A 12022-nucleotide genomic window follows, 5' to 3' on the forward strand; every position below is an offset into this window, starting at 1 on the left:
CAACCAAAAGCCTATGGGAAGCTCCCTTCTATCCCACCCCTTCAATTGTTGATTGGTAGTGTGACTCTCTTGATTGGGGGCCCTTTCTAGGTGTGTGTGTATATATATATATCCAGGCCAGCCTTCACCAACCTGGTGCTCTCCAGATGTTTTGAACTACAACTCCCATCATCCCCACCATGCTGGCTAGGGATGATGGGAGTTGCCCAAAACATTTGGAGAGCATTAGGTTGGGGAGGGCTGGTTTACATCATATTACAGGCAAATCTTTAAATCTGGGAAGCATATCTGGATAGGCTGTGAAAACGTAGGAACTGCCAAGAATCTGGGAAAACGCAGAAATGTCTACTGAGTTACATCACTATGCGGTTTGACAAGACAGGCGCTTGTCCCAAGCTAATCCTGAAACAAATTACTTAAAGAAATGTCTAAAGAAAGCTTTTCTGTATTTCATAGACATATACATACAAGGTAGATAAAAATCAGATTTTAAAATACAGATAGATTTGATTTTAAAAAAATTAAATCAGATTTTTTAGATTTTTTTTTTAAAAAAACCTTACTAAGTTTCTCTTTAAATAATGACAAAAGAGTGCAGTCCTAAGTGGGGAGGGGTGGGGGTGAAGTGACAGATGAACAACTGCTTCCAAAACCCTTCCAGCTCTGGCTAAAGCTGGAGACAAGAGGTCAAACTTTCTTACCAGTAGATCCAAAGTCACCTCTTCTCTGACCCATCTGCAGAAGACCCCTTTTGAGAGCCTTACTCCAGCAGTGCATCTATGCCTGCGTTACATGAACATAGCAAAGGTCCTCTGGGGGTTAGGATTGCTCTACAGGAAAATATTGTAATAATACAAAACAAACAAATATTTGAATGGCTTATTGCAGTGTGTGAATCTGACTTACAACGTGTAACTTACAAGTTACAAAGGGGAATCATTGACTGGTAAGAAACTGGCACTGCACACACCTTTTGCAACCTGGCTGCATGCAAATGTTTACAGGATTACAGTTTAAGAATGCATTTTTAATGCATGGAGACTGAGAGGATATTAGTTGCTATTTTATTTGAATTCATATCCCACCGTTCCTTCCAAAGGAGCCCAGGGCAGCAAAAACACAACCAATAAAATAAAATGTCTGAAAACAATTCCAGTACAGATTGGGAAAGATCTCTACTGAAAAGGCTTGTTGGAAGAGGGAAGTCTTTGGTAGGCACCAAAAAGACAACACAGACAGCACCTGTCTAATATTTAACAGGAGAGAATTCCAAAGGGTAGGTGCTGCAACACTTAAGGCCCAATTCCTATATTTGTGCTGAATGGACCCCCTGATAAGATGGTATCTGCAGGAGGCCCTCACTTGCAGACCACAGCGTTCAACTGGGTATGGATCATCTGGGTGAGACAATATTTCAGGAATCCTGGTCCCATGCTGTACAGGGCTTTATATACCAAAAACCAGCACCTTGAACTTAGGCTGGTACCTAATTGGCAGCCAGTGCCAATTACCTTGGTGTATAAAATCTGTGTATAAAATCCTTTAATACATCATTTCCAGAAGCAGCTGTGTTAGTCTGTTGCAGCAAAAACAGCAAAGAGCCTGTTAATTCAGATCTGTGTTTATATATCCAAATGTTTCATATGTTTTATTGTATTGTGAAATGTCCTTATGATGCTTCATAGGATACAAATCATAAATGAAATTTAAAAAGCACATTAATAAAATAATAATAACAATAATAAAGACTAAGGTTGCTTCCAGACCTGTTTGTTAAGCATTCGTCCTTATTTATTTGCACAAAGTTTGCAGGGAGATTAAACAACTTTGGCTAGTTGTTGAGCATTAATTTTGATTTGCTTGTGGGGAGATTATATAACATTACATCAAGCAAAAGTTAACACACTTTCCTGTGCGTTTCCCCATTGCTTTCTTTATTGCAAAAAGTCTGTTTTGCTAGGAAGTGGGTTTGTGGTACAGGAGCACCAAATCAACTGAAATTGTGCTACCTGAATTTGCCCTTATGTGATTGAATCCCACCGTGGAATGGCCACAGCCTAGAGCTGCCCTATTAAATTTATTACAGCGTATGTTTTTGTGAATGGCCGCTGTTCATAAGGCAATTATCACTGCCAGTACCTGTGTGCATTTCATTTCCAGGACCTCTGTTTAAAATCATCTACCCACCACGCGCGCGCACATACATAACGTACTTGTAACTCGGTAACACTCCAAGCCTCTGATGAAGTGGACTGCGGTCCACGACCCTCTTTTGCCGTCATAACTTTTGCCGCCCTTGAAGGCACTGCAAGACTCTGCTTGTTATTTTCAAACACATAAGGAGAGGGGTATGGGGGGGGGGCTATGTGTGTTTGCGTTCCTGAAAGATGGTCTGCTTTGCTTTTCCCCTTTTAAACCCGCCTACCACCACCCTTCCGATCAATAAGTGAGAGCGACGTGCTTAACGTGATGTCAAGAGAGGTTTGCAGCAAAGCCCTGCATAGCACGTGAAATCTAATCACTGGCAGGGGCAGGCAGGGGCTGAGCACGTAGGATGCTTTTTCCGGGAGAAACCGGTTATCATTGCTTTGTTACCCCCCCATCATGGTTTGGGTTTCCTCTCCCCTCCCCACCCCTCTTTTTTATGGTAAGGCTGCCTAGATCCCCCGCCCTCCTTTCTCTCCGCACCCCCCACCGTTTCAATGCCAATGCCGGGCTTATGGAAGAACATTGGTTCAAGCGCCGCAGCCCATTGGCTTCTCTCCCCGAGTTGACTGTCAGGCGGGGCGGAATTGTTGGGGAAAGTTTCAAGTTACCCGGGATAGCGACGAGCCGGGGGGGGGGTGTAAGCGAGAGACTGAACTGGTTGTCACTTGTTGCCATTTCTGATTGGCTGGATGCTTCAGCTGCTTCCTTGGGAACAAAAGGTCAAAGGGAGCTGGCGGGTGTGTGCTTGGAGGAAGGGGGCGTGTTTTGTTATTATTTATTTATTTTTGCCCAGACACAAAAAAGGGGAAACCTCAAGCGGGCTGGAACCTTGAAGCATTTCCCTTGTTCCTTCGCAGACGGTGAAGTAAGCTCGCAAAGGGAGAGAGAGTGTGAGAGGGTTCGTCTACGTGTGTAACTAGCAGCCTTTGAGCAGTGAAGCCTGATCAGGCGGGAAGGAAAAGCTAGCTTGCAGGGTTTGGAGGCTTCACCGCTGCTCTCTGTGGGCAGGGATTTTTTTAAAAAAAAAAAGATTTGTGTTGGGCTAGCCGGAGAAGACGGTGCACTGCAGAGAAGAAAAAGAGATCAAATCCTGGAACAGGCATTTTCCAGTTCAGAGTGAACTTTCAGGAATGGCTTGTGAAATCATGTCTCTGCAAAGGTAAACTTTTTCGTTGTATGTACGTGGCCCCCTTCCCCCCTTTTTTGCTTTTTATTTATTTATTTGTAATTAACTTTAAAACTGAGGTATCTGAACAAGAATAGTGCTCAGATTTTCTATTAATCTATATATCTACTATGGCTATCTGCTTAACAGTTTTCCTCCTGATCTTTTTGGGGTACATTTTCAATAAAGTGAAAGGACTGCATCTTTGAATATAATTTAATCTGTTTAATCTTGCAAAATAATTAGACCCTCTGTGTGTGTGATAACAGGCTGCAGATATACCCCAGCTATATATGTTTTATTTTCTCCAAAGATAATTTATCTTATAGTTATATATTGCTCTACATCCATGATTTTTAAGCATGCGGTTCCTTAGGCATGTCTACTCAGAAACCAGTCCCGAGTCTCATTTACTTACTACCAGATTAAGTGCATATAAGATTGTAATGAACATTACAAGATATAGTGTGAAATGTTTAATTAGGGTCTATGAGCCTCAGAAATAAAGGGCATGGGTATGTAGAGAGTGCACCTCCCTTGCCAATGAGGAACCTGTGTATTTAATAAAACATTTTTTACATTGTATGATTCCTGGTAATGGTAATTGATGATTAATAAATAATTATTATATGTTGATATTTCTTGACATTATTTCATTTACATTCCTAGGAATTTCGGGGTCAATTACTTCATAAGCTCATCAAGGGGTCAATGAACTCAGAAGTTTGAGAAACCCTGCTCTAAAGCAGAAGTAATATCTCAACTCCCTATGCATGTTTACTCCGATGGGGCTTACTCCCATATAAGTGGGCATAAGATTGCAGTCTAATAATTGCTTGGATACATTCTGTAAAAACCTGCCTGTTAACATCTTTATGCTTAAATCCTGAGGATCCAACTATGTGCATTTTCACATGAACCAGTCCAGAAAAGAGACAAGTTGTATTCTCTACTGAACCAATCAGGAAGAACCGGAGATTCTAAACTTGTGCCATTTAGTAGAGAGAAACTGCACATGCAGTAGATATATCCAGGGTTAAAGCTTCGTTTATTGTGATGAAATATTACAGTGAAAGGAGAGCGAGGGCTAGGAATGCTGCCTTGCTCTTTGAAATGTCTGCAGAATTTTCACAGCAAGTGTCTCATTCAGAGTTGCCTCAGGGATAAAGAGTGGCTTTTGATGATTTAGCACAGGCCAACAGCTTCTTTGCCTCTGTGTGTGTGTGTGTGAGAGAGAAAGAGAGTGAGTGACAGAGGGTGTATGGTTATGTCAAAATAGAATGCAATAAAACTATTTTGAAACTGGGCTTTTAAAAAATAGATTCCCAAGAGGGAAAGGTCTTTTTAAAAGTTTACAGGCTTGTAATAGTTTCTGAGTCCACTTAATGGCTTGCTATAAAAAGTGTTTGTGTCTGTGCCTTATGAATTGTGGTGATTTAATCTACCGTGCTGATTTAATCTAGAAAATAAATGGAACCCAATTGTGAAATTAATGCTGTTGCTTAGATATCTTTTGTGGACCTATAGGAATTCTTTGTTTCACTTAGAATATCAAGCATTAAAACTTTCTGTCCAAACATCTTTCCTTAATGATGATTTGAGTAAACTTTGGATTAATAGGGAAATTGTCAGACAGACCAACTTTGCTGTGTGCTATCATGCTGTCAGCAGAGCTTCATCTTTGATTCTAGGAATTGCTTGCTGCTTCCTGTATTTGATCTCGTGGGAATCCTGAGCAATGCAGCAGTTAACTATCTCTCCACTGGAACACTCCACTGGAAATGTGTTATCTATGAAGACAGCATTTGTGGACTGAAAGATCTTGATTACGCACCATAATTTTGTCAATGAATTATTTAGCTTAGAACCTGGCCTACAAATGGGGTGTGTTAGAGAAGCATAGTTTGCTGTTTTGTTCTCAAATATAACCTTTTTTTCTTATAAATTTAGTTTTGCAACTAAATTTCAGCAGCTACCATATTTGAACTGAGCTGGGGATTGGTGGGTTACAAAGTTGTTCCGAACTTGTTCTAGACATATATATTTTTCTCACTGGGCTTAGACCTTTTCACAAGTAGCGAGCACATATCAGGACTCTACTACTTGAGACCACAGGTGGAAACTCACATTACTGAATGCTCCTCCATACCCCCAATTCCCTTTCCATACTAAACTAGTTTTCAGATAAAAGGTTTCTATCCTTGCCTTTTCCTTGACATGCTAACCTTTTTATGTGTTGGCATTTCTTTGTGCGGAGGAGCATTAAATCATGCAGTCTGAAGTGGTACAGTCCAGACGCAGGTTTACCCTCTCAGAAGCAGTTTCTCCTCTATCTGTTCTTAGGACAGAGGCAAGGAAACAAGTGAAGTGCTGTAGGCCATGAGATTAAAAGCTCATAAGAGTCTGATCTCTACTCTCCCAATTTTTCCCCATTCCCAGAAGATGCCATTCTTGCTTTTACCAGCCTGGACTAATCATTCAGTTAGTCATGCACTGAACCACATGCATGGGCCAGTGCCAAATCCTGGGGGCTATAAACATAAGCAATCCCTTTTATGACGCCAAAAGACTACCGTGTCTGCTCTTAAAAGTAGAAGTGTAATATTATTATTATTAACAGTAAACAGCATTATTAAACGGTGAGGCCTGTTCTTAAATAATGCAAAATTAGGGGAAGGGCCATAGCTCAATATGTAGAGTACATGCTTTGCGGGTTTAATCTCCAGGAAGGGCTGGAAAAGATCCCTGTTCGGCAGCAGCTCTTCAGGTCTTAGTACTGAGCTAGATGGACCAATGGCCAGTTTCAGGTATAAGGCAGCTTCCTCTGTACTGCCCAATACTCTATGGAGGCTTCAGTAGGTGCAGAATGGGTTGCGTGGAGTATATTGCATCCATTGTTTCAGTGTGTCAGGGTGCAGCTTTTGCCTGCTTAGACCCTTCGCGGTCACGATGTAGTCTCCCCCACACCTCCAGGGATGCATTACTAGCTCAGATTTGGAAACTGAAGGATAGTAAGATACAGTGGGATAGTGATACACACTCTTCTGTGTCCGGACAAGGAAGAGGCATTATCAGCGTTCAAGGATACATTCCAGCCAGACAAAAACATTCAGGGTGTGAAGTGGAGCCAATGAGTGGTATGGGCTGGGGAGGGTTCTGAGGGCCAGATAGAGAGGCCTGGGGGGCCACATTTGGCCCCTGGGCCTAAGTTTGCCCACCCTCGTCCTATTCACTTGCTATTCGCATGTAGAACCCAACCAGTTTGAAGCAGGAGCTAGACCACACTTCTTGACTGGACACTGTGTCCCTTTGCTAGGCACACCCTCTGGTGTCTGTAAAAGAGCCCCTACACACAACCAGCTGCTCACCCATAGTGGCATCACACAGTCAGGACACCTGCACAACAAAGTGTTCCAATTGCATGGAGTATGTACGCATGCGCGCGTGCACACACAGCTGCTCATAGGAAGCAGACCAGAGCCTTTCTCAGCCTTGTTTGGAGATGCCAGCGATTGAACCGGGAACATTTTGCATCCAAAGTATGTGCTCTCCCACTGAGCTTTAGCATTTCCCCTTAAATTGCTTAGCTGGTTGCTCTTGTACGAATTGTAAGAAACTTACTCAAATAATAGAAATATGGTTTTGAGCAGGAAAAATAAAGTCATTTATTTATGAAACTTCTGGTAGCATCATCCAGAAATATGCTTCTGGGTTGTAGAGGCCCCAATACCAAACTCACAAATGTGCTTAAACTGTGTACGTGACCAAGTAGCCTCTTTATGACCGCCTGCAAATAATTAAGTTGAAAAGAGATAATCTCAGGCCCATTCTACGTTAAATGTATTAGTCATGGAGCTCATTTTCTGACCTATGTACCAATCATTGAAAACATTAACTGACATGTAATCTCCCATTGGAGTTCTTAATTGCCCTCCCTGCTTGAGGAATGTTATCTGTATTAGGTATTCTAGGGCCACTATAGTAACTTGTTTTTAGCTTGGATCACAGGCCAACTCTTTATACACATATCTTCTAGGTAAGCCCAGTGAGATAATAGTTGTACTTTGGACCTTATGGCCCATCCGGGCACCTCTCAAGATGCTTTGCAGCTCAGGATTAATGACATAATCCTGATTGTTTTAATGTATTTTAAGATCTGTTTTTATGATGTTTTAAAGTGTTTTAGTGCTTGTTTGCTGCCCTGGGCTCCTACTGGGACAAAGGGCGGAATACAAATAAAATAAATAAATAAAATAAACTGCCACACATTTTTAAAGGGGCAGAAGTTAGACATTACTAAAGCTTGTTTGTTTGTGTGTGAGTGTGTGTGTGTGTGTGTGTGTGTGTGAGAGAGAGAGATGCCATAAATGCAGACTAGTTCATGAAATGATTTGTGCATAGTACCCTTACTTTTATTTATTTATTTAGAAAAAAATAGAGATCGCTTAATCACAAAACTCTCTGAACAGTGTACATAATAGAATTATCACTAAAACATAGCTAAAATCCACTAAATTGTTAAAAGGACAAGTATACATAAGATAATAAAACACAGATAATGTAAAACTTTAGAAACAGACATAGATAACTACATTATATGTTACGTTATAGTAATTTAAGTGTAAGTGCAAGCAGTGTCAGGATTGATGCCCCTGTTTGCAAAATATTCTTTGTCCCCAGCTTAATCTAATAGGTCAATTTGGTGAAAGTAAAGGGAAGTTTGTTTGTCTGTTTGTTTCAGTTGACTTATTCAGAAGGAGTGTAAAGCGATAAGGAAAATTGGTCAACTGTTCTGAGAGACTCTTGCTCACTCAAGAGTAGGGCTATTTTATTTGTACAAACTGTGTAGATCCGACTGGAGATTCCCAGGATGCTGTCCGGCATGCAGGCAGCTTACATTCTGTTGACTTTAGTGAGAGTTAAGCTTACACATTCAAACATGCAGTATAATCACAAATCTTTGTACTGGGAGAGTGCTTTGTTTTTAACATGGGGTAGCATTGACTAGACGGTCTAAACAGGGGCATATAAATAATTCATAGTTGTCGTTTTCGCATTATGTCCAGTGACCCAACATCTTTCCATGCTTCCTTTCCAGCCCAGCTTGAACCCAAGCAGGGTTGCAAAGGGAGATCCCTGCCAAACTGGAGTGTGCAAGTATAAGTGCAGCTGATCCCAGCAGGGTTTGCCGGAAAACTCTGCTTTCGGCAGGGATCGGTTCTGCTTGGTAACTCTGGTCAGGAGCTTCCAAGGAGAACCAATCCCAGTGGGGCTTATATTTGATAGCAAATTTAAAAGACGACAAATACAAGCCCCACATCCCAAGGGACAATCAGGAGCACAGTTTATGGCGCCCAGCGTATTCCTTCTCAGCTGCATCTTCTATCTGGCACACACTCAATGTCACATATGACATCAGGTGTGGGGCAGGTGGTTGCGGCTTTGGGAGGAAACGACCTCATGGGCCAAATTAGGACCCCTCTTGCCTACAGGTTCCACACCGCTGTTGTATATCATGAAGACCTAAGCCTTGCAACTGGTGGTGGAATATGTCACTCTGGAGATAGAATGTTTTAATTTCTTTTGTAGAGGCAGAAGAAAAAACATTGTTTTTCTTCTGAAATATTGCAGCTGCAGTCTCTTTACACTTAATCAAGTTTTCAGACACAGTCCCGCCATGCATGCTTGCGGTTGCTTAATAACCTTACTCTTGCACTCCAGTTATGCAACTTAACTTATGTTTGGTCTGTATTAACATGCTCCTGTTAGATTCAAAGGCAGGGCGCAGCTTTGGCTGCAGTACAGCATCAGTAATTCACTCCACCTCTCTCTGACCCATTTTCTGTCTTTACCCATCCAAGGAATCTTGCCAGACTGCAAAAAATAAACAGATGTGTTGCTTCTCGGTTGTCTGCCATGCTCTCCTCTTGATTTTAATCTTCAAGAAATAAAGCAACAGACATTGGATGGCCCCATCCATGTAAACATGTTATTAAGCATTAGGATAAAAAAGGGAGCAATTGCAAGTCTCCTCAGATGCAATGTTATCTTAATTAGAATGTTTTAGAGTATCTTGTAGATAATAATGGACATATACGTCACTCTGTTGAACCTTTAGTTATTGGATTACTAGGGTAACTGATTTTTATCATATGAACATAAGCAGCTGATCTCGTGGCTGAGCCTCATGAGTCATAGGTGGATAGGTAAAAACGTGGGGCTCCCAACTAGAAACATCTTTCCAAGTGGCTGGTAGTATTTCTGAATCCAACGTAAGGCTGGTTGGCATGCTTGTTTCTGTGTTTTAAGAACATTATATCCCACCTTTTATAACTTTTCTTCTAAACATCAAGGCTTAAAATAGCATTAAAAGAGCCACTAAAAACATCAGTAAAGCAATTAAAAACAGCAACAGCTTGAATCAATGAAATATGAAATGCTTGTGCCCTTTTTCTTGTTGCCTCTCACCTAACTTGGGATGGTTGGGTCACCCGGATAAGGAACAGATGGTCCATTTGGTGCCTGGGTCCCAAGTCATTTATTGATTTATTATTTATAAATGCATTTGTGTTCTGCTTTTAAAAACATCAAAACGCTTTACAACAAGTAAAAAAAAACTGTACAGTATAAACCATTAAAAATACAGTAAAAACAAAGGTCAATGGCTGCAATTATTATTTTTAATATTATTTAGGGCTTTAAAGGTTAAAACCCACCCTTTGAATTGCGTCCGGCCACCGGCAGGTTGGTGAAACGAACAAGGGGAGGAGCAAGGGAAAGTCGGGGTTGTAGAAGCCTGGGCAACAACTCGTTTTCCAGAACGGCCAAGTTGTGAAGGAAGTGAGAAGTGGTGGGCCAGCATTCTGCTCCCCTCCAATGTTCGGTTATTACACCACAACTGTAGAAACATAGGCTGCTTCTAGACATGGGGCTTATTGTGTTGGCTTAATGGATTAAAATGGTAGCACTTCTGTCCTGATTTCTAAAGCTGCTTTCACTCTGCAGTACTGTTGCATTAAGGAACAGTAGCTGTTTCAGCCGATATACCGGCATTTCATGCAAATGTCTTTCATATGGCTGCAATGAACAATGTCTTGTTTTAGTCCCTCACCAGTTATACACATGTGCACTGTAGTTCCCCACTGTGTGGGTCTAAGATCTCATCCTGTCACCTTGCAACCCCTCTCCCTTTAGCATCTGAATTTTTTTTTTAGTTGCGTAGACACAGGGTGGTGGTGTGGGAAATGCTGCTGCTACCCACGCATAAGCCGGAATAGCGGTACAATTTTTGTCAGGCAAAAAACCCCGCACCTCTAGAGGGCAGGAGTGCACTGCATGCTGGGATACCTGTCATGTGAGCAGCTGCACTTAGCAAAAAACTCCCATGATTTTCCAGGTTCCCAAGCTTGCAAACAGATTATTTCTAGTATTATTTATCATGAAACTTTGCGCTGAACTTGCACTATATCCCACAAGATTTCCGGAACTAGCATGTATGTCATGTGAAAGATCAAATACAATGTGCAAATTACTAGGCAAGAAATCATCAGAATAACAGAATAAAGTGCAGTATGAAAGCAGCCTTAGGAAACCACCTAATACCGAGTTAGATAAATGTTCTGTCTAACTCAGTATTGTTTACTCAAGAGATCCTCCAGATATTGCTGGACTCCAACTCCCAAAATCCCTGGTCATGGGCCACGCTGACTGGTGGGAAATGGTGGGAAATGGAATCTAATAACAGATTTGCCTATCCCTGGTCTGCCTTGATTGGTAGCAGCTCTGTGGGATAACAGACAGGAGTTTTTCCCAGTGTCACATGGCAATGCCAAGGATTGAATCTGTGGTATTTTGCATGCAAAACATGTACCAGAATGCTGTAACCCTTTCTCCATCTGATTTTTTGCCCTTAGTTTGAGAAACTGACAAGGAGGTGGGTGAGAGGGAGGCAGTACACTTCAATAGGCCAGTTGTTGACCCTGTCATAAAATCATGTGCTGGAAAATCATGCCCCCTGTTACAAGCAAGAATCCTGTGTGATATAAAATGCAATTTTAATTATTGGCATCTGATATGCACCTTCACCTCCTGCAATCGGTTAAAGCATCACTGGTGAAAGCATCACTTTTGCTCAGCTAAAATTCTCTAATATTCTGAACACATTCAGAAAATGCTTCCCTTAGACTTTCTGCAGAAACCAAGATGTTGCTATCTATTTGCAGAAGAGATTGGCTTGTCAAGCTGTACCTGAATGATAAGGAGAAAATGAGATCCAACACAACAAAATTTGCAGTCAGGTTAAGCCAAAATCAACAAAGCTAACCTGATAAGCCAGTACAGCTAAAACCACTTTTCCTCCTCTGTAGCAAAAACAACATAGGGCACTTCCAGATTGTTATTTTCTGGTAGGATTCAAGCACATACTGGCAAATACAGGTTGCACAATTAAAGTTGATTTGGTGCTCTTGCACACAAACCCATTCCCCCTCCTCCCCCCCAAAATGCTACTTTTTTGCAGTAAAGTAAGTGATGGGGAAATGCATTGGAAGGTGAGGGAATGACACTTGCTTGAAACACTGTCATCTAATTACGCTGCAAACAAATCAGAAGGAATGCTTAATAAAGAGGTTGTCCTTAAAACAGGTTTCA

At 41.4% G+C, this 12022-nt stretch overlaps 1 protein-coding gene across 7 annotated transcripts in view; it reads left to right on the plus strand.

Moving 5' to 3' along the window:
- Nucleotides 1-12022, plus strand: part of FAM13A (family with sequence similarity 13 member A) — a 189171-nt gene that overhangs the window by 97041 nt on the left and 80108 nt on the right. Inside the window, exon 1 of one of the 7 annotated variants that reach the window (XM_061583037.1) lies at nucleotides 2989-3367. The exons of the other annotated variants lie outside the window; for them this stretch is intronic. Coding sequence (XP_061439021.1) covers nucleotides 3339-3367 — 29 coding nt within the window. The 5' untranslated portion in view covers nucleotides 2989-3338. Of the gene's footprint in view, nucleotides 1-2988; nucleotides 3368-12022 lie in introns of those variants that run through there. 7 annotated transcript variants of the gene reach the window in all.

The sequence above is a fragment of the Rhineura floridana genome, chromosome 9, assembly GCF_030035675.1.
Source record: "Rhineura floridana isolate rRhiFlo1 chromosome 9, rRhiFlo1.hap2, whole genome shotgun sequence".
NCBI classification, from domain to species: domain Eukaryota; kingdom Metazoa; phylum Chordata; class Lepidosauria; order Squamata; family Rhineuridae; genus Rhineura; species Rhineura floridana.